Source organism: Saccoglossus kowalevskii, chromosome 8, assembly GCF_978046115.1.
Source record: "Saccoglossus kowalevskii chromosome 8, keSacKowa6.1, whole genome shotgun sequence".
In the NCBI taxonomy this organism is placed as follows: Eukaryota; Metazoa; Hemichordata; class Enteropneusta; family Harrimaniidae; genus Saccoglossus; species Saccoglossus kowalevskii.
This window is the reverse complement of record NC_140648.1, coordinates 26352750-26379393: the sequence shown is the minus strand read 5'-3', so window position 1 is coordinate 26379393 and position 26644 is coordinate 26352750. Positions and strand designations below refer to the sequence as shown.

General features: G+C 34.8%; 1 protein-coding gene across 2 annotated transcripts; it reads left to right on the top strand.

Annotated features, from left to right (window-relative positions):
- The first annotated feature begins 1575 nt into the window (after positions 1-1575).
- On the top strand, positions 1576-26527 carry LOC100369948 (xanthine dehydrogenase/oxidase-like). 2 transcript variants are annotated; one of them, XM_085502424.1, is made up of 33 exons: positions 1576-1884; positions 8608-8718; positions 9573-9630; positions 10739-10835; positions 11193-11298; positions 11409-11597; positions 11761-11814; positions 12305-12385; positions 12722-12863; positions 13167-13331; positions 13570-13646; positions 13741-13837; positions 13976-14085; positions 14501-14694; positions 14982-15141; positions 15531-15620; positions 15927-16044; positions 16229-16280; positions 16535-16670; positions 16811-16930; positions 17544-17762; positions 18055-18188; positions 18561-18735; positions 19026-19217; positions 19491-19639; positions 20126-20207; positions 20685-20909; positions 21017-21091; positions 21387-21439; positions 23060-23246; positions 24538-24726; positions 25226-25402; positions 26035-26527. In XM_085502424.1, the coding sequence occupies exons 2-33, from the start codon at positions 8644-8646 to the stop codon at positions 26062-26064; spliced, it is 4008 nt and encodes a 1335-aa protein (XP_085358550.1). In that variant the 5' UTR covers positions 1576-1884; positions 8608-8643; the 3' UTR covers positions 26065-26527. The 2 variants fall into 2 exon arrangements, with proteins under 2 accessions (XP_085358550.1, XP_006812474.2); XM_006812411.2 differs by lacking the exon at positions 1576-1884 and adding an exon at positions 8185-8267.
- Positions 26528-26644: the final 117 nt, after the last annotated feature.

Genomic DNA, 26644 nt, shown 5'->3' with positions numbered 1-26644 from the left:
TTACCGAAATGAATGTATTTTAATAATTTCATACATAACATACTGCATATTTGTAAATAAGTAAATGATTTTACATTTCTCTGTGTTTGTTACAGATTCATTGACGCATCGGACGCCACGTCACTCGTAGGTGTACGCTGCTTTGTTGGAGCATCTGATGTCCCTGGACAAAGTGCATGGAGTCCAGCGAACTCAGATTTACTGGATGAAGTTATTTTTGCTTCAGATGAAGTAAGCTAGCGTTTATTTATTGGATATTACCTCTCGATATGGAAAATCGGACAAATAAATACATTAGATTTTTACTAATCTGTACCTGGAATCTTTGTACATAAAACACGTCGGTTTGTATTGTTTTGCAGGTTTTGTGTATTGGTCAAGTTATTGGTGGAATTGTTGCGGACACACCCCAGTTGGCACGTAAAGCAGCAACATTAGTGAAAGTCGAATATGAAGAACTGGAAAACATTCTTACTGTTGACGTGAGTAATCAATTATTTATGGAATTATCACAACAAACTGTCGCTAATGGAAATCGTGATGTTTCTAAAAAAATACGTTTATGTATTTAGCAATTAAATTATGGATCCTCGTTACCAAAACCAAGGAAAGTACAATATATTGTATATGATCAGTTCAAATTCAGTATGCTGGGATTTTGTCACTGTTTATGACGATACAAAATTTCAATCAACCAACCAATACAAGTTCCGGTCACTAGCTTATCTGTGCATGTAGGATGTACTTTACAAATATTTTTCCAAAAACAAAACAAAAACATGTTTATTATGATTGTATCAATGTCTCCGCAAAGAGATACAATTTTAAAACACGGCTTCGACTCGTCCATATATGTCGTGAATTGGGTTATTGAGATCGTCGACTTTTGCTTAGTGTTATGGTATATTTACTGTAAAATAAAACCCACAAACACGTTCAATCTATGATACATTATGTTTTAAGGAAGCCATTGACAAAGAATCATTTATGCAATCAATTCGATGTTTAGAAGATGGAGACGTGAACGGGGAATTCAAAAAATCGGATTTCGTGGTAGAGGGCGAAGTTCGTGTGGGTGGTCAGTATCATTACTATATGGAGACTCAGTGTTGTATTTGTATTTGTATTCCATTAGAGCGCGTTCGTCCCATTAGAGTTCTCATTCCACCAATTGACCTATCAACATGTGTATGCCTTATCTTATGGCTATTGTTAGTCAATGGGATTTCTGTCATCAAGTTTTACATGAAACGCGATGTATGAGGGCGTACTTCAATTACGTCAGCTGTTTTTGTGTGCAGCTTTGTTTATTGACAGGACTGGTGACCTGTGGATCTGGGGAACTTTCGATTAGACACTTCAAAAATAGCTGCTTTTTGTAGAAGTCTTAGCTTGCCATTATGGGTTTTTCTGGGCAGAATTATAACACATACATGTGGTTTCAACAAATTGAATAAATATTTGTAACCTGTTTTTTGTCTATTGAGTTCGAATTAGTGGTATAAACCCTAGAAAGTGGACTTAGCGATCAGATGACCTTATCATGTGATCAACCCAATGTGAACATCACCTGACCTGGTACTCTATACGCCGTTGGGTTTAGCGACTTAACCAATCGTTCTGAATGGATTTGTTCGTTCGTATTCCCACACATCACCAGCTGCATGGAGTCCTGTTCCGAAAGGCTTTTGTAAGCAATGTGTAAGCTGTGTTTGTTTTAAATACCAGCAAAACAAGGGCGTGGGTATCGTTTCAGTTGCATCTCTACTAAATATTTCTCGACTGACAGGTGGTTTCGCAATAGTTCACGTGTTGAGTACTCACTGACTCAACTGCTTCATTGTACGTTGGGGGGTCGTACTATTTCCAGCTGTTCATGTTCAAGTAAGTCGATTCAGTTATTACTGCTTGAATTATGCTATATTTCTAGTCACCACTGTGTGTTCCAACTTTCGCATTATGACGCAGTTGATTTATTGTGAAGCACATTGCAGTTTAATTCACACAATCCTGACACAGTATTGTTTGCCTCTGACTATATTCGTGCACTTTATGATAATTTATGTTAAATTTTGTTAATCAAATCATGACGTGGCAATTTCTGTGCTTATGAATATCCATTAATTTCTAGGTCAATACATTTTAAAAGGGGCGATACATACATTTTTGGGGCAAAAGTTAGAAGAGGGATTCATCACCACCCTATGGGTCAATAAAGAATATTGGGCACGGATCTAGAAGCCGTACCTACACACGAATTGGTGACGTCACAAAATACATGACCTTCAATCGACGGCGTTTCCTCGGTATATACGAATTGGTATATACAAATTACAATAAAGATACTTAAGACATTACACATAAGGTAAAACAAATCACGTGACAATATAATGATAATAACGGTAATAAATCCTAGTTGAACAGAACGCTCATATAGTCAGTCGGGTCACGCCGAGGGTTACGCACTCTGTTCCAAAATTGCCGTGTCGTTGAAACTGGGTCATAGCGTGACGGATGAGAAAGACATCATTAAACACTCTCAAAATCACAATAAAACGGGGAAGTGGTTGCATATTACGGCGTAGCCAACATGGGAAATAAAAAACGCCCAATACAAACGACATGGGTTCGAATCACACTAGATACACACTCACCAGAACCGAAGCAATCAGAAACCAGTAATCGTTTTGGCTTTTCCGTTCAACTCATCGGAACACTGGAGTAGTTACAAAAATGAACACCACTTAACGACCAACGTCGTGGCGTGGTACACAAGCGTGCCATCAAAATAAAACAAAATTAGCTTGAAAAGACAGTGGGTTCGAGTACGGCTCAGAGCTACCGTAAAAACGTAAATCAAATGAACTGAAATCTCTCAAACCGTAAACAAGTAAACAAAGAACGTCGCGAAAAAATAATAAACCTTACAAAACTCCACCATACAAAACTGAAAGAATAAATAATAAAATAACTTACGTCTTAAACTGGACGACCCGCAATTTGTTCAACAGTTTCCTGATTGTGACAAGAGATAAACAAGACCCAAGTCAAGGTAAGTTTTGTTAAAGTCTCGATGGCCGCGTTCCCTATATTACGAAAACAACTCAGGCAACAGACGAATATCTTCTGTGGTGTTGTGGAATTTATACTGTGTCTGCGGAATTGTTGATTGAGGGTTCGAAGCCAGCAGTTAACATTTTGTTAGAAAGTTTCACAATTAAATCAAATATCCAATGATACCAGTATATTTATTTCATTATTTTAACAACTTTCAATAGTAGAAGTTGGTCAAAAACGAGTTCTTACACCTAAATAAGTATCAAATATTTGTCGACACATTTATTCTGTCAATTTAACAACCTTGTAGAGGTGGAAATTAATGAAACAACAGGTATTTACTCACAAATATAATGGTTGATATTTGTTCAATTTAAGAACTTGTAGTTGTTGGAATTAATCAAATGAGAGTTGTCTACACCAAAATAAGTTTCAAATACTTGTCCACACATTTATTCTCCCACTTTAACAATTTGTAATTTGTGGAAGTAAATTAAATACGACTTTCCTAAACCAAAATAAGTCTAAAATATTTGTCCACACATTTAGTCTCTCAATTTAACAACTTGTAATTGTGGGAATTAATCAAACGCGAGTTGTTTACACCAAAATAAGACTCAATTATTAGTCCATACATTTATTCTCTCAATTTAACAACTTGTAATGGTGTAAAATAATTAAACGAGAACTGTCTACACCAAAATAAGTCTAAAATATTTGTCCACACATTTAGTCTCTCAATTTAACAACTTGTAATTGTGGGAATTAATCAAACGCGAGTTGTTTACACCAAAATAAGTCTAAAATATTTGTCCGCACATTTATTCTCCCAATTTAACAACTTGTAATGGTGTAAAATAATTAAACGAGAGCTGTCTACACCAAAATAAGTCTAAAATATTTGTCCGCACATTTATTCTCTTAATTTAACAACTTGTAATGGTGTAAAATAATTAAACGAGAGCTGTCTACACCAAAATAAGTCTAAAATATTTGTCCGCACATTTATTCTCTCAATTTAACAACTTGTAATGGTGTAAAATAATTAAACGAGAGCTGTCTACACCAAAATAAGTCTAAAATATTTGTCCGCACATTTATTCTCCCAATTTAACAACTTGTAATGGTGTAAAATAATTAAACGAGAGCTGTCTACACCAAAATAAGTCTAAAATATTTGTCCGCACATTTATTCTCTCAATTTAACAACTTCTAATTGTGGGAATTAATTAAACGAGAGTTGTCTACACCAAAATTAATCTCAAATATTTGTCCACACATTTATTCTCTCAATTTAACAACTTGTAATTGTGGGAATTAATTAAACGAGAGTTGTCTACACCAAAATTAATCTCAAATATTTGTCCACACATTTATTGTCACAATTTAACCACTTGTTAATAGTGGAAATTACTTAAACGCGACGTTAAAAACATAAACAGCGGATTCAAAACTCAAGTCAGAAAAACAGAACATGGAAGCCAGTCGAAATGGTCGAAGAAGGAACACAGTTGACAGCTGTAGGTCACGTGCAACAACAGACACGAGGAGCATGGCTGCACTCCAAATGGGTCCCTTCTTTTGTATTGACCCCCTAAGGATTACTGATCCCCCTTTCTAACCCTTTCTAACTCTTCTTATATATAATTTAATCCTAATGCCAAGACACGTACGTGTATATCTCCGCGGGAAACATTATTGCAAACTTGGTGTTAACCGCTTTTGTGAACCCTAACGCCAGGACACGCGTACCTACATCTACAGTTAGGTGTTTGTCATTTGCGTTAGGGAAAATGTAGGATAAAAAACTTAATTCCTTTAGTTCCCTCCCCCCACTGAAACTTAATTGATAAATATTGATCATGGCGTCTCACCAACTACCGCCCCAAAAACCCAGCCACCAAACCCTCAGCCGTTCAAGAGGAAATAATGAAGGGGAATATACTACTACTTTTCTAGGTTCTGTGCATGTTCTAGGTCCATTGCCCCAGGCCTGAAATTGATCTCATTTGAACACATATTTACACTCGGACCAAACCATTTTCTCGTCTTGGTAGTGTTTTTTTTCTTGTTCTGTTATGTTTGTCTATGATTGAATATAGAAGAACCGAACTACGAATAAAAATAAACATAAATTCCAGGGAAAATGATATTTTACATTGTGTCTTAAGACAATAGAGTAAAAATTAACTCCAGACAAAATGCCTGAAAACTGTTTTCCATCACAAAAGCATGTTAAAGTTAGTATCCTACATTAATACATGAAAATAATAAAAAACTATGTCAAAAAACACTGAAGGCAATATCATTAAATAAACTTGAAAAAAAAAACTGATTGCAAATTGTAGAGTATTTTATTTTCCCTTGCGATTAACTGTTGCAGAGGGGTCTTTTCCACTTAAATAAATTCCAGTGGAAATAGTGTTTTTCATTGTGTCTTGATACAACACATTAAACATTAAATCCAGAGAAAGGCCTTAAAACTGTTTTCCAGACACTTTACATTGCGTCTTGAATCATCACTGTGAAAATTAGATCCACTCATAATGCGTGAAAACTGTTTTTCCTATACTTTACATTGTGTCTTGACACAACACGGTGAAAATTAAATCCAAAATGCCTGAAAACTGTTACCATGCACTTCACACTTTGTCTTGATTCAACACATTTTATAGTAGCCGATATTAAGATGGCAAGGTACAACATAAGTGATGTGGCATCTATTAGAACATCTACACACGAAAATGGTAAATTCCACATTACAAATTTTTTTAAATAGTGGGTGCAACTTCTAATACAGGTTTCACGGCAATTATAATGCCACTCAATGTAAATACTAGCATTTTTTTCTTTTAAAAATACAATGAACGCCAAGTCCCACTGATGGAGCACTACATACATATAAAAATAATTTATTGTACCCTTCCCTCAATTAGAAGCATGTGAGGTTATATAAATTAACAGAAGTATTTGTTTATGGTCAAATTACAATATTTTGTTCTTACAATAGAAATGAATAATATTTTGTGTATAAATTAGATTGTCAACAATTCTCTGGCCAAATTTATTCATTAAATATATAAAAGCGGATTTCATGTGCCAAATCGTTTTAGCCTAAAATAGGAGTGCTCGTGAAAGGTTTGAATACACCCCCAGGAACTGTCTCACAACCTATGATTTTTTTTGCCGATGAAATGATTGAAATGGTCCCTCAATGTATACTCCTTTTTGACCAGAAACTATGATTTCAGCATTTTTTTCAAATAAAGTAATTTGGCCCGAAGACTGTCGACAGTCTAGGTTTACATGTTTTTCTATGGGAGAAATATTTTTAGCAGAGGAAATGTACTTTCATTAAAACGTTGCATAAAATAACAGGAATAACAGAAACGCCTTTAAAGTCTGTTAATATTTCCTTGTCCACGCTTTTCTACATCACTGTAAATAATGATAAAAAGTACTTATTTTAGTTATCTACATGTAAATGTTTAATATAAAATAAATAATAACTTTTCTACTATTGCACACTGTGTAGTTGATACATGTAAATATTAGCCCAAAAGTTTTCCAATTTTATAAATATATGATCGTCTAAAAATAAGTTAATCAACTTGATTTATGTTGGAATCGGTAAATTTAAACAGCGTAAATTACAGGCAATGTACGATCGGTGATCAACACCGATGTTGTCCTAAACGTAATATAACGATAGTCTATTAAAGAACAACTGCTAAAATGTACATTAGAAAAACATAATAAATTCATCATCAGTCTTTTGACGTATCAGTTCTGAGGAAAGCGTAATATCGTATCGTTTTGACCAGCCGGGAAAAGTTACTTTCAGACTTCCGGTATCGTACAGTCTCTAGTACTTTGGCGATATGCTATCGTCTCGCGCTGTCAACCACCTTAACAATATCACCCTGTTGTAAAGTAAAAAGTGGCCGTACCCATACAATACTGTTGGAAAGTGGACCAATAACGATGCGAAAATCTCGAAGACGGATCAATGTGTAAAAGTCTTACTTTTATAAATGGGTTATGCCTAAAGGTCACATTTGCATATAGTAATACGCGCCAGTGAAGTGAATAGTGAACGGTTTTTACAATGAAATCGGTTAAATCCCAGTACGAACAATTTCATTTCTTGTCTAGGCATACTTATATTATTTTGTAGTTCTGGTGAAATACTTTTTAGTTTTGATATAAAAACAGAGATATTGATAAAATATAATTCCGCGCGCAAGAATAAACAGTAGGTCAATCTTCATAGTCACAGGCTGACTGTGGTGTCTTAACACAGTTTTATTCCCTCATAAACTAGTAAATTACGCATGGTTTGGAAACAAAATCCTACCCGACCAAATGAGCCACAGACTCAGGTTTCTTGTGATATGTGTTTTCGCGCGTTGTTCCCGTTATGCGAAGTGCGTGACCCTTGAAGTGACCCACTGACTACATATCGTCCTGTTTCAACTACTCGTATGTAGGTACGTCTTCTGCAATTGTGCCCCACTGGCAGTGTATCTAGTGGGATTCGAACCCTTGTTGTTTGTATTGGGCGTTTTTTTATTTCCCATGTTTGCTACGCCGTAATATATGACCACTTCCCCGTTTTATTGTGATTTTGTGAGTGTTTAATGATGTCTTCCTCGCTCGTCACGCCATGACCTAGTTTCAACCACAAGTGCGTGACCCTTGGCATGACCCCACTGACTATATGATCGTTCTGTCCAACTGCTAGGATTTATTAACGTTAGTATCATTATATTGTCACGTGATTTGTTCTACCTTATTTGTAATGTCTTAAGTATCATTATTGTAATTTGTATAAATTAATTCCTATATACCGAGCAAACGACCCCTATTGAAGGTTATGTATTTTGTGACGTCACCAATTCTTGTGTAGGTACGGCTTCTGGAATTGTGCCGAGACCTCATACGCATAAACTGCGATAACTATATTTCAAGTGACGTCAATCTGTGCATGCGTAGAGCCCCCTCATGCAGGCAAAATTCGCAGTTCTGCCGATTGAGGGCGAACCACGCATGCGCAAATTGACATAAACAGCGGTAACTGGTATCACAAAAAACAGAAATTGTAATTTTCCGTCTTAAATGCGTGAAATGTAATCGGTCGACATATTGCAAAAGCCCAGTGTCTTATAAGCACTCGTAACTGGTTTGGACAAGGTATTTTGTATTTTGAGGTAATATTTTTGAAAGCTAAAAAAATGTGTGCATGTTTGGTTTCCTCTCTTGTTATATATATATAGTGCAGGCTGATCGGCCGGAAACAAGTATTAGTGATTTTTGGCGTTTCAGAGCGTGCATATTTCAATTTAATGACATATGCTTGTTTTACATTACCAAGCTGTTTTAATTCTATAATTTCTATTATTGTGAGGAAGGGTAATGTACCTGTACCGGGACATAGTCGTTCCGTCCCATAGACGTATTGTATTGAAACGAATCATGGAAGTACGAATAGATCGTCAGGCCACTGTGTTTGTGTGTATATCGCTTACCTTATCATGTTTATATTTATAGCATTGTATTATAATCGTGGGGCATTGAAACAAAGCCATGTCTTCGTCAGCTAGTGATATCAATGAAAAACATATTGCCGACGATTTCGTAATATACGTTAATGGTAAAAAGGTAAGATATCTTTCAGCTCTTTTTTCAGATAAAAATAGTAGGTAGTGCCCGGATGTAGCTTATATCTCACCGACATATGGCGGGGGGGGGGGGGGTCGTCCATGAAAACGGGTAAAAGGAAACCTTTTCTCTGGTTTTGTGACGGGACAGGAGCTTCATTCATTCAGAGTATAACACAATTTTAAATTCTATTTACAATACTATAATATTCGACAGTGTATCATTTATAATTTTTTTTTTCACTTCTAACACACATTTTGATTCATTAATTTCAACATTTCCACAACGTGATAGATATGCTGGTAGCGATACACATGCTTAGTCGACGTTATCAGTATTTTGTAAAAAAAAAAACAGATACATATATTTCATATACTAGTATTTATTATTATTTTGAAATTAGTGTTCTTTGCATAAGTCTTGTGTTATTTTAACTATCCCCTTATATTTTCGCGATTGCAAAACTGAAAATAAATAAAACAAAATAAAATGATTTTGGAATTAATAATTGAATATATTTTTTGAAGAAAGAAAATCACAAAATAATCTAGAATATTTTTAGTATTTGTTAGTTAAGCGCTTGAAATCGTATTACGAAATGTTAGTATTTCGCAATATCGAATTACACAATTCAATAATGGCTATTTTCAATGTTGATTTGGCCATTTCGAAATTGGAATATATACGGAAAACGTGTAGGGTAGCGGGTCGGACTCCCACATACAATTTGCAATGATCTCAAAATAGGTTATTTGTTCTGTTGAAATCAATTCATTGCCCGAATCTCAAGAACCACATAGTTGATCATATATCAATATCAGCCCATTCATGTTTTTTTTTTTTTTTAATTTTAGTTTACAGATAGTCACGTGGAACCGGAAACAACATTACTGAACTATATCAGAAAGAAACGTATTCTTTTTAAAGATCTATTTGTGAAATAGACCTATGTTTCAAATGCAATCCTATCATTGATATATTGGTCACGGGTATGTTGTATGTGCGTTTCGGGCATCTTGTACAATTGTCTATGCAATTATCGATTACATTCTTACCTACATTGAACACCATGTGTTTTCTAAAGGAAGAGTGTGCAGTAAACAAGTTTGTGTGATCATTAATACTTAATTGGAGATGCATTTTTGGTGCAATACAACTATAATGGGAACGCGTGTTATTCTGAACACATCTGAGAAATGTAATTCGTCTATCTATAGTAGTGTCAGTGGGAAATATATCTCTATATCTCGTCCGCTTGAGGTACCGGACCGGGAAAGTCACTTAAACTTTACAGTCAAATAGACGCACTCAACGAAATAAATTTCAATAGCTAGTATTTAGCCACATCGAGAACGCCTCAAGGCAAACTTCCTCGCCGGCGACTCTGCCCAGGCCTGACCAAGACTCTCTCGCCTCATGGAGCTTTCTCTGGGACCAAGGACTTAGACCATTTATTACGTATCAAAACTTAACCAATTACAAAGAAGTTTAAAGACTCTAAAGGCGTGGCCTTCACACATTCAACTTGCACATAGCCAATCAAACTAAGTACTGAACACGCCATATCTTTTGATTAATCGTTCACTATATTAATAACTGCAAATACAAACCGTCAGAAATAGCGGTCCGGATGGCAACGGTTATATCGTAATTAGTTTCAAATCACTGAGTCAAGTTCCGTCCAGGACCTCGCATAAGCCTAAATGATGACAGATCTAACACAACTATTCACTAGTAATCAGCTGCATAAGTCGGTCAACAGATACGCGAAAACTAATTCATGACAGTAGTAATACAAGTTTAAATACCCCTACCTTATTGAATGATTTTATTGTGATCACCTCTACAATGCCATCATTGTCGCATTGTACTATTGGTATTATATGTATGAATAACATGTGGTGTCGTAGTAATATGAGCGGAAGCTAGAAAATAGACAATGATGTGATGTAACATGTATTGATGCCATGTGACAAGTTCAGTATTAGACAGTCATGTATTACCTTGACTCCTTATTCAGTAAGATTGACAGGGAGTAAATTGTCTTGTGGTGAAGGAGGATGTGGAGCTTGTACTGTAATGCTGTCAAAATATGACCACGTGGACAAGAAGATATCGTATCCTTTTTATGCAACAGGATTGATTCTAAAATATCACGTGCTTCACCACGTTTACAGGTGCAATGCTTATCTATGCCTTTATACATGCATGCACGTGAAAGCTTGCTGACAAGAAAATATTAGCGCGTGTACATTATTATAGCATGTCCCAGCATCGTTTTGTTATGCCAACTGATATGAACACTAAAATTTGAATGTTAATAGTATACATGTAGCGCATCGTAATACATATCAATAGTCACAGAATAGATACAATTACCCAGCACACTACGTGTAGTATTAGTGTGTAGTAGACAATTAGAAATAAAATCAATAATACATTATCCAAACAATATATCTGAACTATTTGTGCAGTCACTATGCTATTAATGCATGTTATACCCCTGTATGCTCTGTACATGGAATGGCTATCACAACAGTGGAAGGAATTGGATCATCAACAAAGTTACACCCAGTACAGGTACGTATTTTATCTAAAATTTGGATTGTTGTTATACAGTACAATGACACTTACTATAGTATATTGAACATATTCACACATCAGTTTGCATTTCGCTATCAATAAAACAGGAACGACTTGTCAAGGCCTTTGGTTTGCAGTGTGGGTTTTGTTCGCCAGGCATGGTAATGTCAATGTACACTTTATTACGTAATAATCCAGAGCCAACCGAGCTGCAGATAGAAGACTGCCTTGGAGGCAACCTATGTCGATGCACTGGATATCGACCTATTTTGGAAGGGTTTAAGACTTTTGCTAAGGTAATTCATTCTTGAATCTTTTACACAGCATTATGGTTCACAAATAAGTATTACTTAATGAAGCAGATGGAAATGATCAAAGGGATATTGTTATTCATCTACACAATTTTGAAATTCTGTCTAAACCTAACATATAATAATCTATTATAAATATGTTTTGCAGAATGGTTGTTGTGGAAACCCATCTATCTGCAATGACAGTCAAGATGACAAGAATGTAAGTAATATGTAGTATCACGGACATATTGTATGAGATACACATGCCATGTAAAACACGGACCATGTTTTTTATTTTTTGAAAAACGTGTTATAATTTTTCATCATTAGATTATTATACTTCTTCATCTTCGCTTCGAACCCATGCTCGTTTATTATATTGTAGTTATCATCTTTAACTAACTGTGTTTTAAGAGTATTCATTTAAATTATATAATGTTGATAGCTACGCAAGAGGTTGTCTGTTTGTTTGTTTGTCAATGAGCAGAATAACTTTTTAGAATGATTATTAGCCAAGTCTGTAGGCTATGAAAAAAGTTCTGAATGTGGTTGTATGGAGACTGTATTTTTATAAACCATAGATATATTGCAGATGTGAAGATGGTTTGCACTTTCGAAATTTTCGCAGATTCTAACACGGAACTACTATGGAAAAAATAGTACAAATGCAATTATCAAATGTTATTGACGAGACAAAAATATTCTTTCAGGTTTTGAACCATTTATTTGCACCCAGTGACTGCACACCTTACGACCCGTCCCAAGAATTGATATTTCCACCCGAGTTGCAGGTAATATTCATTATATTGCGTAAAGGGAAAAAAAGGTCGGGAAATGCTCGCATAATGAGTCAGACGTAAATAAAAACACATTATGAAGAGGGACAAAGTATAATTTTAAATGTGTCACAATATTGCGGTTTCGGAAGATTATGTGCATCTCACCACATTTGTTAAATGAAGGATCACTGGGCGAGCTTATTGTATCGCACATTTTCCACTAGTTTAACCCATGAATGTTTGTAGAAAGAATATTAGTATCGTATTCATAAAATTAATTGCATCACAATACAGTTATTTTCTCCAGGATCGTTCATTTATTTTCACACTTGTTTGTTTTTTATGTAGACAACTGATGAATTCCACACTAAGAAGGTGCTGTTTGTTGGAGAATCAGTGGATTGGATTCGACCAACCTCCTTGGAAGAACTTCTTAGATTGAAGACTGAATTTCCTGCGGCTAAATTGGTGGTTGGCAATGCTGAAGTTGGTTAGTTCATCCGCTAGAAATAAATTGTGTGTGGATTAAAATGTATTGATCTTTAATATGCAGCTTAGAATTATAGATTGTATCTTTATGCTGCATGTAAAATATGTTGCAAAGTGATTTTCGTCGTGTTATTTGGTATTGAGATGATTACCTGAGCCCGAGTTATATACGTTTAATGATTTTGAGCTTTTGTCATAGCTCAATGTGGAATTGTACACATTAAATGTGTATTGCAGATACTCTTTCACAAACACCATATGTAACAGGTCTGTCAATGTATTGTCCATATTATATTATTTGAAGGATTTGAACCAAGACAAAATAATGTGAAAACTACTTTGATATCAGCAACACACGTACCAGAGTTAAACCAGATTGATATCACAGACTCTGGTATCACATTTGGTTCTTCTGTCACCATGAGTCGTATGTACGATGTTCTCAAAAAAACATCAGATGAATTGCCAAGTAAGTGTTTGGTGTATATTTAATTATTCAATTTGATAAAGTTTTATTTTAAATAATTCTTAACAAAATTATTGTATGAGTTTGAAATCTAGATTGTGCATGGGAAGATTGTCTTCCTGGGGTAATTAGATAAAACATATTTAAAAATGCAAATGCGTTCCAAGCATGTTTTGTATATTCATTACAAATGGAAGTTGTGAATTTGATTTGTGATTTATGTTGTGTTATTCATTAACAGAAATCAGAACAGCGATCTTTACATCTTTGATGAATATGCTGGAACTTATCGGTGACCAACAACTGAGAAATGTAGCAGTAAGTTCATAGTTTAAAATACATCACTCACATAAATGGGCACCATTTTCATTTAATGACATTTCAATAATTAATTAGATTTATCTATTTTCAGGGTATTGGTAGCCATATAATGAGTGCAAGTCCTTTATCTGATATCAATCCAATGTTGATGGCTGCTGAGGCCACTCTTATTATTGTTTCTCACAAAGGTATATGACGTCATAGTTACAACATAGAAATAATTATTAATGTGATTGAATTCAAAAATTACGTTCATCCATGTTTGTAATATCAACTGTGTGAATGTACGCTGTTTATTAAAATACATATATTTTGTTTTGTTGAAGATGGCACGAGAACCATACCCCTGGATTCAAGGTTTTTTACTGCATTTAGGAATACTTGTCTGAGAGCAGACGATGTTTTAGTAAGCGTGACGATTCCGTGTTCGCAAAAGGTAATAATACTTGAAGCCCTAAATAATAACACTTATCAATGCTATCGTATGAGAGTCTCACCAGGTGAGCGTTAAAAACATTTATTTCAACCTTCAATAATACATGATAATTTAGGAAGCAAAGAACGACACACTGTCCATTATTGTGTGATACCAAGACCAGGGCGGGATGTGCGAAAAAGTGAGTGAGTCAAGCCTATTATTTAGACAAACATTCTAATCCGAGCTCCGGTGTTATATATCTAATAAGAACCCTACAACAACAAAACAGAAACAAATATTATCGACCTACAATTTAAAAATATTATTATGTTCATATCATTAAACCTTTATTTAGATCAATAGCAAGTACAGATATGATACGGGTGACCATCCACAATTAACCATCACGTATTTATAATTACTTCATTGAAAGGGTGAATACTTTAGAGGGTACAAAGTGAAAAATCAAGTTCATCGTCGAGACAAAGACGTTGCCATGATTAGTGCTGGAATGAAAGTTTTATTCGAAGACAAAAGTGATGTTATCAAGGGCATTAACCTCTCTTTCGGTGGAACTGGGCCAACTGTCATTATGGCTACCGACATTATGGAGCGAATTCAAGGAAGGTAACACTGATGGTTTCAAATTGGGTACAGGCAAACGTGATTGTGTGTAATGACTTTGTGATTCCCTTAGGCTTATCAATTTATATTTACAACTGAAACGTCCACAACAACAACACTGTACTTAAATTACACATTATTCAATTTTGTTCTGCCATATATTTCTATCCCCTTTGAAAATGTATTTTGTGTTACAACATTATCTAATCTAAGTGTTAGGAATTATTATAATTAAAAACTGAAGAAATTTTGAAGAAAGGATTACCATACAAATTTATATTTACATTCAGGAAATGGGATGATCATCTTCTCAGAGATGTTCAACACATGTTGTTAGAAAGACTGAAACTTGCAACAGAAGGTGGTTTTCTGGAATATCGAAAGAATCTGTTGCAGAGTTTCTTCTTCCAATTTTATCTGCATGTGCAGAATGGTCTTAGTCAAGAACTAGTAAGTATATTAATTAAGTATTTGGAAACGTTTCGGCTCTATGGTGAGCAGTCTGTCAATAAAATACATTGTTTATTTACACAACACAATTTAATTGATTGAACTATTTGAGGTTATACTGCAATAGTATTACAACTAACACAAATGTGTGTTCCATACTATTTGGTTAAACATACTGAGCGACGGTACACATTCCAATAACTATACATTGTAGTGTGATATTTTGATAGTTTTAATAGTATTATTGGTGATGTGAGATTGCTGTATTTAACAAAACTGAAAAAAAATTCACTGTAAAATAAAAAATCACAAACACATTCTTTACTAATACGTTAAGAACTATTCCGTCAAAATAAATTATTAATATTATCATTTTGTTTTGTTTTAAGGCTAACACTGTTGCAGCCTTGTCGTCATCATATAAATCAGCTTTAACCCCACTTGAGATGCTACCTTACAGCAGTACACAGATGTTTCAGGTACGCATATGTACAGTCAAAGTAAGAATGAGATGCACCCTTGCATCCCACATTCTAACTAATGATTAATTCTAAATAATTTACTCAAGAATTATTTGTTATTCATAAAGCTAGGAATTTCGACTTATCTAGATATACTGTTTCTATTGGAATTGCAAATACTAATCTCATATATGTATATGGCTTTATCATTCAATACATATCAATATATTGTCGATAATTATGAAGAGACACACGGATGTTAATATGTATATTCAATAGGGAATTGTTAATGCCAATGGATAATTATTGCCTCCACTTTTATAGGATGTACCAAGTGGACAATCAGTGGATGATCCAGTCGGTCGACCAATTATGAATGAATCAAGTTTACAGTTAGCCACTGGGGAAGCTATCTTTTTAGATGATATTACGCTCGAAGAAGGTAGCTTACGTATTTTATAATATTACCCCTCTACCATGACAACCAGTCAGATTGGCACATGTGTTCATTAATTAATTCAGTTTTTTATTGGTTGGTTTAGATTATATCATAACAAGTCTTCTTGAAGTGAATAAATTGTTTACCTCCTAATAAATTGACCACTTCATTTCTTCTCAACCTGCAGGTGAATTACATTTTGCACTTGTAACAAGCAAGCGTGCACATGCTAAAATAATGTAAGTAACATGTATTGACTATCTAAAGTTGCACATACACAAATAGATTAAATGTCTTTCAATTTGTTCCAAAATATTGCTTAATGATATAAAACAATTCTGGCAAAATTGTAATCAGTTCAATGAGATAATACATCAACAAATCTGTTAAAGCATGTTTTACCGAAACGAATGAATTTTAATAAGTTCAGACACAATATGCTGCCTATTCCTAAATAAGTAAATGTTTTTACGTTCCTCTGTGTTTGTTGCAGATCCATCGACGCATCAGACGCCACGTCACTCGTAGGTGTACGCTGTTTTGTTGGAGCATCTGATGTTCCTGGACGAAGTGCATGGAGTGTAGCGAACCCAGATTTACTGGATGAAGTTATTTTTGCTTCAGATGAAGTAAGCTAGCGCTTATTTATAGTATATTACCTCTCGATATAGGAAAGCAGATACATTATTTACTGGTTTTTATTAATCTGTACCTACAATCTTTGTACATAAAACACGTCAGAATTGGATCGGTTTGTATTGTTTTGCAGGTTTTGTGTGTCGGTCAAGTTATTGGTGGAATTGTTGCAGACACACCACAGTTGGCACGTAAAGCAGCAACATTAGTTAAAGTCGAATATGAAGAACTGGAACACATTCTTACTGTTGACGTGAGCAGTCATTTATTTATGGAATTGTCACAACAAAGTGTCGCTAATGGAAATCTTGATGTTTCTAATTTCTAAAAATACGTCTATATATTAGCAATTAAATGCGCATTTTGTACTTAAGGAGTCTGTAGAGAACAATTACAACAATTTACAATCACATTATTTATTGTTGGGCCAATGACTCGAATGACAGTTAATCTACATAATGAGGTGCATATATAAAACAAAACACATTGTTAGGTAGCAATAAATCACTACCGTTTTCGTTACCAAAACCAGTTTGATCAGTTCAAATTCAGTATGCGGGGATTTTAAAAGTTTGTCACTGTTTATGGCTATATCAATTTCAAACAACTAACTAATACAAGTTACTGTCACTAGCTTATCTCTGCATGTAGAACGCACTTGTGCTTACGGCGGTGGTCATGTTTATTATGATGGTATCACACCCATCATCAATGTATTTGCAAAGAAATACAATTTGAAAACAAGCATAACTTCGACTCGTCGTGTCGAAAATTGGATTAGCGTTAGTTTTCACTTAGTGTATGGTATATTTACTGTAAAATAAAACCCACAAACACGTTCAATCTATAATACATTATATTTCAAGGAAGCCATTGACAAAGAATCATTTATGCACCCAATACGATGTTTAGAAGATGGAGACGTGAACGGGGAATTCAAAAAATCAGATTTTGTGGTAGAGGGCGAAGTTCGTGTGGGTGGTCAGTATCATTACTATATGGAGACCCAGTGTTGTATCGCACAGCCAAAAGAGCGTGGTGAAATGATCGTGACTGTGTCATCGCAGTCACTAACAAGTTTACAGGTTAGTCAGTAATATATCCACGGTCTGCATTGGGTTTGTCAATTCAACCCCCAAACATGCGGTATTAGATTTAGGCGAGTCATAGACTTCATGGTATAGTAGCGATCATGAGTTATAGAGCAATACACTTTACAGTATTTTCAACAATTAAATGGTATGGCTACAAATGCTCACGCGGTCATACTGCATTTGCAATTAGTTTTAGTGCATATTCATTCATACAGAATATTCATATGTATGATTCGGTTTCATCATATTTTCTGTTTTAAATATCCCCTCTACGCTGATTTAGGTAAATGTAGCAGCAGCTCTTGGTATTCCAGTAAATAAAGTGACATGTAAGATACGGCGTGTTGGAGGAGGATTTGGTGGTAAAGACACTAGCACAGTCAATTTCGCAATGGCATGTGCTGTCGCCGCAAAAAAGTACGTGCATTCAATTCAATTTGATATGTATTTGCGCTGACTACCACATGTAAATGTGTACAGAAATGGTCGAAGATCTAAATAAACACGCCATTCTGTTTTGATATCTCGGGACAAAAGCTTATTCAGAAGTTAAGTTTGTATCAGCATGGAATATCGAAAATAAACAAGTCACTCAATTTTGCATATATGTGCTATTTTAATGTTCATAACAAATACGTATGTTTGGAGTGTAACCTTGAACTATCACACACGGTATCTCAATTGAATCATGGTTTTGGCTATTGAGGTCTGACTATATTACATTTGACATATAAATACAACAAATTCGTTCAAATCGCTGATAATAATATACATAGATGATAATTATAGGGTTGGAAAAACAGTTCGTCTTGTCATCGGGCGTGATTTGGACATGCAAACTGTTGGACTGAGGCATCCATTAGTCGGCAGGTATAAAGTCGGCTTCAACAAAGACGGCAAGCTGCGTGCACTCGAAAGCGAAATTTTCTTCAATGCAGGCTACTCCTATGACTTATCAATGTTGGTGAGTTTCTACTTGTTAGTCTACTAATTACGAGACATAATCCATTAGTGTAAATTTAAGTGTTGAAATCAAGGAGACATTCCCAAACCAGTTTGTTTAACAGTCTAACACATTAGATAAAGGTATTAGTTGCACTATTGATTTTTGAAACACGTACTAAAAACTGTATAAAGATAACCAGTTCGGAATCATTTGGTGTTTCACAGCGGGTGCGATAATTTATTACACAAAACTATTACATAACAAAAGCTAGAAACTTAGTGTGAAACTGTTTTTCCTTTCTTTGCTAGATACTAGAAGTCGGGATGCATCAATTACATAATGCCTATATGATTCCTGCATACAAACTAACTGGAAAGCTCTGTAGAACAAATCTTCAATCTAACACATCAATGAGAGGAATTGGAACGTTACAATCTATGGCATTTATTGAAACAGTTATGGATACCGTGGCAACAAAGTGTGGCGTATCTCCAGTGAAGGCGAGATTACATTTTTCTGTATTTGAGAATGTTTCAAATCTATAAGTTTTATTTATTTATTTATTTATTTAATAAAAATATAGTTTAAACTATCAACAATTTTGCTAAAATTAAATTGGTTAGTCTAAAACAGTATACTTATGATATTTCACAGATACATTTTTTGAACTGCTATTTTTGCCAATTTGAAATTTGTATTCATACGCAGTGTTGACTTAAATACAACAAAAGCACTGCATGCATATACCATGTGACCATATGTGTCTATTTTAGGTCAGAGAGATAAACTTGTACAAGGTTGGCGATACAGACCACTTTTATCAAGACATGCCAGATGTGATGAATCTAAAACGATGTTGGGATGAGTGTCTTGTGAAAAGTGATTTTCACAAACGTAGACAAGAAACGGATCAGTTCAACAGGTTATATTTTCATGTTGCTTGCTCAGTTGTGCAGTGTTTCCTCAATACAGTCAATAGTATCAAAATTTATGTTATGAAATAGTTCAATATGCTATATTGAGTGTATAAACGTATTGCAAGTGGTATTTGATAGATAATGTTGTACCTCTTGAGCGGGGGTAGTTTATTTGAAGTGTATTCGCTTTCTTTGCTCGGAAAGTATCTACCGCCAAATATGCTAATTGTCTCCGCAAAGAGGTAGCACGTTAACGCATCGATCTCTGCTACGCGTCGCACGATGCGATCATCGCACTGCCTTTGTACGTATATCTATGCGATCTAGCACGTGCCTCAATATTTACTATTGACTGCTAGCAATTGTTTTTAATAATATAGTAAATACGGATAGTATCGCCATGTGTCAAACTCGGTCATATATGAACTATTTAAATACATCACCCGTAGTATGAATTTCTGACATATTGGTATACTGTATTTCTCTTATAGAGAAAATCGTTGGAAAAAAAGAGGACTCGCTATCGTTCCTATCAAACGAATGACTGGCATTCCGATTCCTTTTATGAATCAGGTTCGTAATACTTTCTCCATGGAGACACATTAGACACTAAATTGTGTGCTAGTTACATCAGCGGTTCGGAAACTGGTAAGCAGTAGATCCGGTTTAGTGAAGAAATGAATCCTGCGAATCCACGGTAATGTTTTGAGAACTGGAAACGTAGAATTCTCAAATTCGTGTTCAAAACATCAACGCAAACTAGTAAAAGCATGAAACTATTGATATATAGCAAGAACATATTAAAAAACATTTATTACAAAACCAAATTGTCCAGTCACTAAACGAGCTATTTTTTGGCTGTGATTTGCTGGTTAGTGCAAGTGTAATATTGATAAACACATTACAAGATTTTATGTTAATGATATTGCATGGTTTATATGATAAATATATACAGTTACATACTATGCAACTAAAATTATTGTCGAGACTAGTTAATTACAAATATGTAAGTACATTGACTCTTCTTTAATTAAACACCGTGGCTCATAGGGCGCTGCATTGGTGCATATATATCTAGATGGTTCAGTGTTACTTACCCATGGTGGTATAGAGATAGGTCAAGGGTTACATACCAAGACGATACAGATTGCAAGTCGTGTTCTGCGTATATCTTCTGAACGTATACATATCAGTGAGACCAGTACCGATAAGGTACCGAATGCAGTCCTAACTGCTGGTTCATCTGCAACTGATCTCTTTGGCAGTGCTGTGAAGGTAAACATTTTGATTGTTAATTACAGTGATTTAACATACTAATACACTGTACTTCGCTATTCGTGGATACGTCCACGGTTAATGGGAACATTGTTTTTCTTTGGTAGGTTGCTTGTGAGACATTGATGGATCGCCTGGAACCATTCATGAAAGAAAATCCTAAAGGCTCGTGGGAACAATGGGTAAGTGTGAAGAATATTTAGTATCTGTATAATGCTGAACATGTTGTGTGCAGATTCCTTTAAATACATCACACAATGATATCTCGAATTAAACATTTTCTATACGTCGTGTCTTGGGGAGAAAATTAGAGCATCGATATTGTTTTGATATGAAGTGTGTATATTTACTATTTTATAAAAGACTACACAGTCAAACACAGCTTTGAATTCTCAACGACATTGCTTTCACATATCAACGTCATTCATTATGCAAGAAGCAGCGAATAAAAGAATAAACTAATTGTCTTGTTCTTAGGTTGGTGCAGCCTATTTCAACAGAGTGAGCTTATCAACTACCGGATTCTACAAGTAAGTAAGCAACAAGTGAATAGGCTACAACATTAACATACATGTCTATTTGTGTTGATAAAGTAACATAGATTTTCCAATCCATCACAATACAATACGCTTTCCCAGTAAAAAGCACTAACATTAAAAGTCGACATCTTTGTTCGCATGACGGGGGCCCAAGTATGGTGGACGACCACTACACTTAAAGGTGGTAGAACAATTGTATGGAGTGCAATAAGAGAATCTCAGTTACAATAAATGTACTGATAAAAAATGGTATCATACCAGTTTGTCAGTGCTTTATTGGGATTGGACGACGCGCGTTCTATTTCACTCAAGTTGATTAGAGCATAATGGGCTGCTATTCACGGGTTATGATTTTACAATATGGATAGCAAATATTAAGACTATTAAAATTAATATCTTATGAAAATTGGCTTCAATTCCACCAGGGAACTAAAATGTAGTAGGTTCATTATGATGACATCAAATCAAGAAGAAATCAACTTTGAAAACAAACATAATTTAAATTACGGCATGTGAGAATTTACATTGCTACTCGGTGTTTGTGAGTTATGTGCAGTTATATTTTAATCCAGACGCATCCAGGGCGCGCCGTTACAGTTCAATTTTGTTTCTTCAATTTTGAGCGTGTTTGTGCTGTTTCCATCGCTATAAAACTAGGTGAAAATAATGCTTATATAAGGTAATAGCAATAACCCTCGCTTGCCCAAGACGGGTGTACAATTTGATATTTCACAATTTACTCCATATATGCTCGAACCGTCAATTCTAATCGCTTGAATAATTGATATATGCTATAATTGTAGTTATATAAACCGTGACAACACTGATATCGTAGAGATGATACATTAAACGCAAATGGTCGCCAAGATCTCGCTGAGAGCGAGAAAGCCACGAGATTTGTTTTCCCACTCAAATACATTGTTGACTTCTCTCCTGTAATCGCGTACACTGTTTCAGTGTTCTATGTAATCGTGATGATTTGGGACAGTCTGGACGCACTGGCGGGAGACTGGAGAATAGGCACTTCCTTGCCACCAAACCTTCATTTATTCATTTAAAAAGGGTAAAACATAGTGTAAGTTGCAACTTGTCGCGCATGGCCCTCAAAAATACTGATAATTCATTCACAATTCGACACTACAACAGCAATGACTGGCACACTATAATGCAATGACAATTTTAAAATTGTAGTTACAATGCACGAAAAAAATCCCCAACTATTTATGCATAAATATGGTTACGCTATACGATTGCCTGATTTCCTGTTCCAAAGATTTGGTGGCACACTCTACATCAGATAGAAACTCGTGATGAGTATTACAAAATGTTGAATTTTACAAAATATGAAGTTTGATATCGGGAAATGTCCGACATCAAGTACACCTGAGTATTTAGGGTATAGCCATATTTACTCAGGGTTAAATCTTTATATGAAACAAACATATTGATATAAAGATAAGAAATGCACACATTCAAGTCTGACCATTCGTCAATAAGGTATTACTATAGGTGTTGTTATGAATTGCTATTGCTGAACAATGACCCACACAGATACTAGTAAACAGGACAAAACAAACATATTATAGTGATATCACTCTATAATTTATTCAGATATCCAGGAGAAATAGGTTTCAATTGGGAAGATCACCGCGCAAGTCGGCTGGCATACAACTTTATGTATGGGGCTGCTTGCTGTGAAGTTGAAATCGATTGCTTAACTGGTGATCATCAAATGAGACGAGTTGATATTGTTATGGATGTCGGGAAAAGTTTAAATCCAGCACTGGATATTGGACAGGTAAAGTGTGCATTGTATTATAATACTTCTCGTTGTGTTGTGGTTTATCCAGTTATCATTAGGAGGATTCATGAATAAGAAATATATGATTTATCATGATGGACAAATGTGATGTGCTGTTATTGAAGACATGAATTGAATAAAACGTCTGATATAACTTTTTGTACGTTGCAGTACCGTAATTTGCAGAATTTTATCATATAATATTCAAAATTTGTTATTTTCATAACAATTACAAATTATACAATTAGCATATTTTATATTAGCATTTTTGTATGGAGATACGTTTCTTTTCAATTATGCTGCCTGACAAGATTTATCAACAATCTTACAGCCAACACAGTATTTGCTTATAGGATGACACAACGTCACAGCAGTTGTAAACAATGTTGTTACTGATTACACTATAAACGTCACGTGGGTGAGGAATGCCTGGAGATTATATATGCATAGACACATACACTCTAACAATGTTGTTACTGATTACACTATAAACGTCACGTGGTTGAGGAATGCCTGGAGATTATATATGCATAGACACATACACTCCAACAATGTTGTTACTGATTACACTATAAACGTCACGTGGGTGAGGAATGCCTGGAGATTATATATGCATAGACACATACACTCCAACAATGTTGTTACTGATTACACTATAAACGTCACGTGGTTGAGGAATGCCTGGAGATTATATATGCATAGACACATACACTCCAACAATGTTGTTACTGATTACACTATAAACGTCACGTGGTTGAGGAATGCCTGGAGATTATATATGCATAGACACATACACTCCAACAATGTTGTTACTGATTACACTATAAACGTCACGTGGGTGAGGAATGCCTGGAGATTATATATGCATAGACACATACACTCCAACAATGTTGTTACTGATTACACTATAAACGTCACGTGGTTGAGGAATGCCTGGAGATTATATATGCATAGACACATACACTCCAACAATGTTGTTACTGATTACACTATAAACGTCACGTGGTTGAGGAATGCCTGGAGATTATATATGCATAGACACATACAAACATGATGACAATACGCGTGAAAGACGAGTGACAAAATGCATTACCCGCCATAGTCATATTCAAGAAGTTCACGTATAGATAACCAGATATTGTTCTCTTGTAAATAGTGACATTGATATATTAAAAACCATACAAATCAGTATTTCTCCATTAATTCAATTTTTCGTTATCGTGAAGACAGTTTTGTATAATGTAACGTTTGTTTTTCAGTCATAATCTCTCACATACCTTTTACCTAGATTGAAGGTGCTTTCATGCAAGGATATGGTTTATTTGTTGTGGAAGAATTGCGATATTCACAAAAAGGCGAACTACTGACCAGGGGACCGGGAATGTATAAAATACCATGTGTCAGTGATATACCAAGACAATTCAATGTGCATTTGTTGAAAGGAGCTACGAATCCAAACGGTATCTATTCTGCCAAGGTGAGTGATGTATATCGATGGAGTCTTGAAACTGATTTCGTGGAATATAGAATTTTTCGTGGATTATAGAGTGTTTCGTAGATTAGAGAATATTTCGTGCATTATAGCATATTTCGTGGATTTAAGCATAATTGAAGAAGTGACAAATGAAAGCCGTAAATTATTAACGACTGCGACTTCAAAGTAGTTCATTGCACAAGATGCATCAGTCAGTATATATAGGTGGAATAATTTCCCTGCATTATTATTACATACATTGAACATTACTAAATCGAAACATGTTTTCAGTCGAATTGGCGATTAAAGGGAGGTGGTCGTACAGAGCGCGTTCAAATATAGTGTAAAAATCACATTTATTTATACGTATCACATGGGACGCGTGAGGCAAAGACCCTCACTCTCTAAACAATCTAACTATTACAAATATGATATTTTACTCCTATGTATGAAACGTCGTTTATTAAGCATGATTCATTTATCGTATGATTAATACTGTTAGGCAATTGGAGAACCACCATGCTTACTTGGAGTATCTGCACTGGTTGCCATCAGAGATGCTATATCTTCAGCTAGATCAGATGTTGGTCTCCATGGCAACTTCAAGCTGGACTGCCCATCAACACCTGAAAGAATCCGCCATGCCTGCAGTGATGATTTCCCCAAACCTGCCAAACAGGTACAATCTAGTTCAGAACAGAAACATTTATGTCAAAGTGTTGTTTTATAAGTTTATCAAACATATGTAAACTATAATATAAACAATCATCATTGGATCTAAGGTGTAACAACATATAAATGCTCACATTCGCATAGCGTCACACAAGTTATAGAAAGTAGAATACCATGTAACGTAAATCAATGTTCTGTCATGCAATTTATATACTCAATAACAACTACTGTATTAGAATTATGTGTAAGCATGTTATATTGCCTTCCAAGCAATATTGTTTTGTGAGAGATATTTGCATGTATGAAGTTTGTAATTGGTTGATTGGACCCTATATTGCAATGTGTCAACATAAATCGTTAATCCTTACGCAAATTGATAATTATATTTATCGAAACGTTTGTGATATTCAATCTCATTTAATAATTTTTGTTTGCAACAATGATAATTTGACATTTATTTGTTATATTGATAGACTTTATTATAAAATGTTTTTGTGAGACTGTATCTTGTAATATGAAATTATGCCGGACATTTTATTTTGTCCCAGTGTTTTTTTTACATGTAATGTTTGCGTAAAACAGTAACGTGTGTATGATTATACTAATCAATTTACTACAAACATATTCTTATAATTACAGGTAATTGATGACTACTTCGTCAGGCCGTAGATGTCCCCTTGCATTCATCGCGGGAATGAATCTATGAAAAAAACACCATAGTTAAAATTTATTTTGAAAGTTTTTTTTTTACTTCCAGATCTGGGGCTGGGAATAAGGTATTATGATGTAAGTGATCATTTAGAAATAGTTAAATAGTAATTGTACTCTTTGGAGTGTGTTTGCGATTATAAACCTCATTGTTGTGGGTAAAATCGTGTCAGCGGTAAATGGACTACCATTTCAACAACAATGGCTTTTAGGAACTCATTGCAGCTAAGAAATTATATGACAATACTACTCGACACGTATATAACGTATACTACAACAATCTTGCTTGACGTGTGAATTAGTTTTGTCCATTTGCACTTACTTTTCTTTTTAATGTAGACTGTCGATATAACTATATAACAAGTGAAATTTAAGCATTATATAACCAATTAATATTGACAAATAAATATAATCATTAAAACTATATTATATTCATGTGATGTAATCATTTTGGGGTGAATAAAACATGTATAGCGATATATCCATAGCTAGACGAACTGGCACAGGATCATTTTATAAATGTACTTTCACCCAATCATTT

What these genes read in the sequence shown, in the direction of transcription:
- LOC100369948 (XM_085502424.1), top strand. Translation starts at nt 8,644, where the DNA reads ATGTCTTCGTCAGCTAGTGATATCAATGAAAAACATATTGCCGACGAT. An exon ending in GAACTATATCAGAAAGAAAC is followed by an intron (nt 9,631 to 10,738) that starts GTATTCTTTTTA and finishes CTCCTTATTCAG; the next exon opens with TAAGATTGACAGGGAGTAAA. An exon ending in GGTTTAAGACTTTTGCTAAG is followed by an intron (nt 11,598 to 11,760) that starts GTAATTCATTCT and finishes TATGTTTTGCAG; the next exon opens with AATGGTTGTTGTGGAAACCC.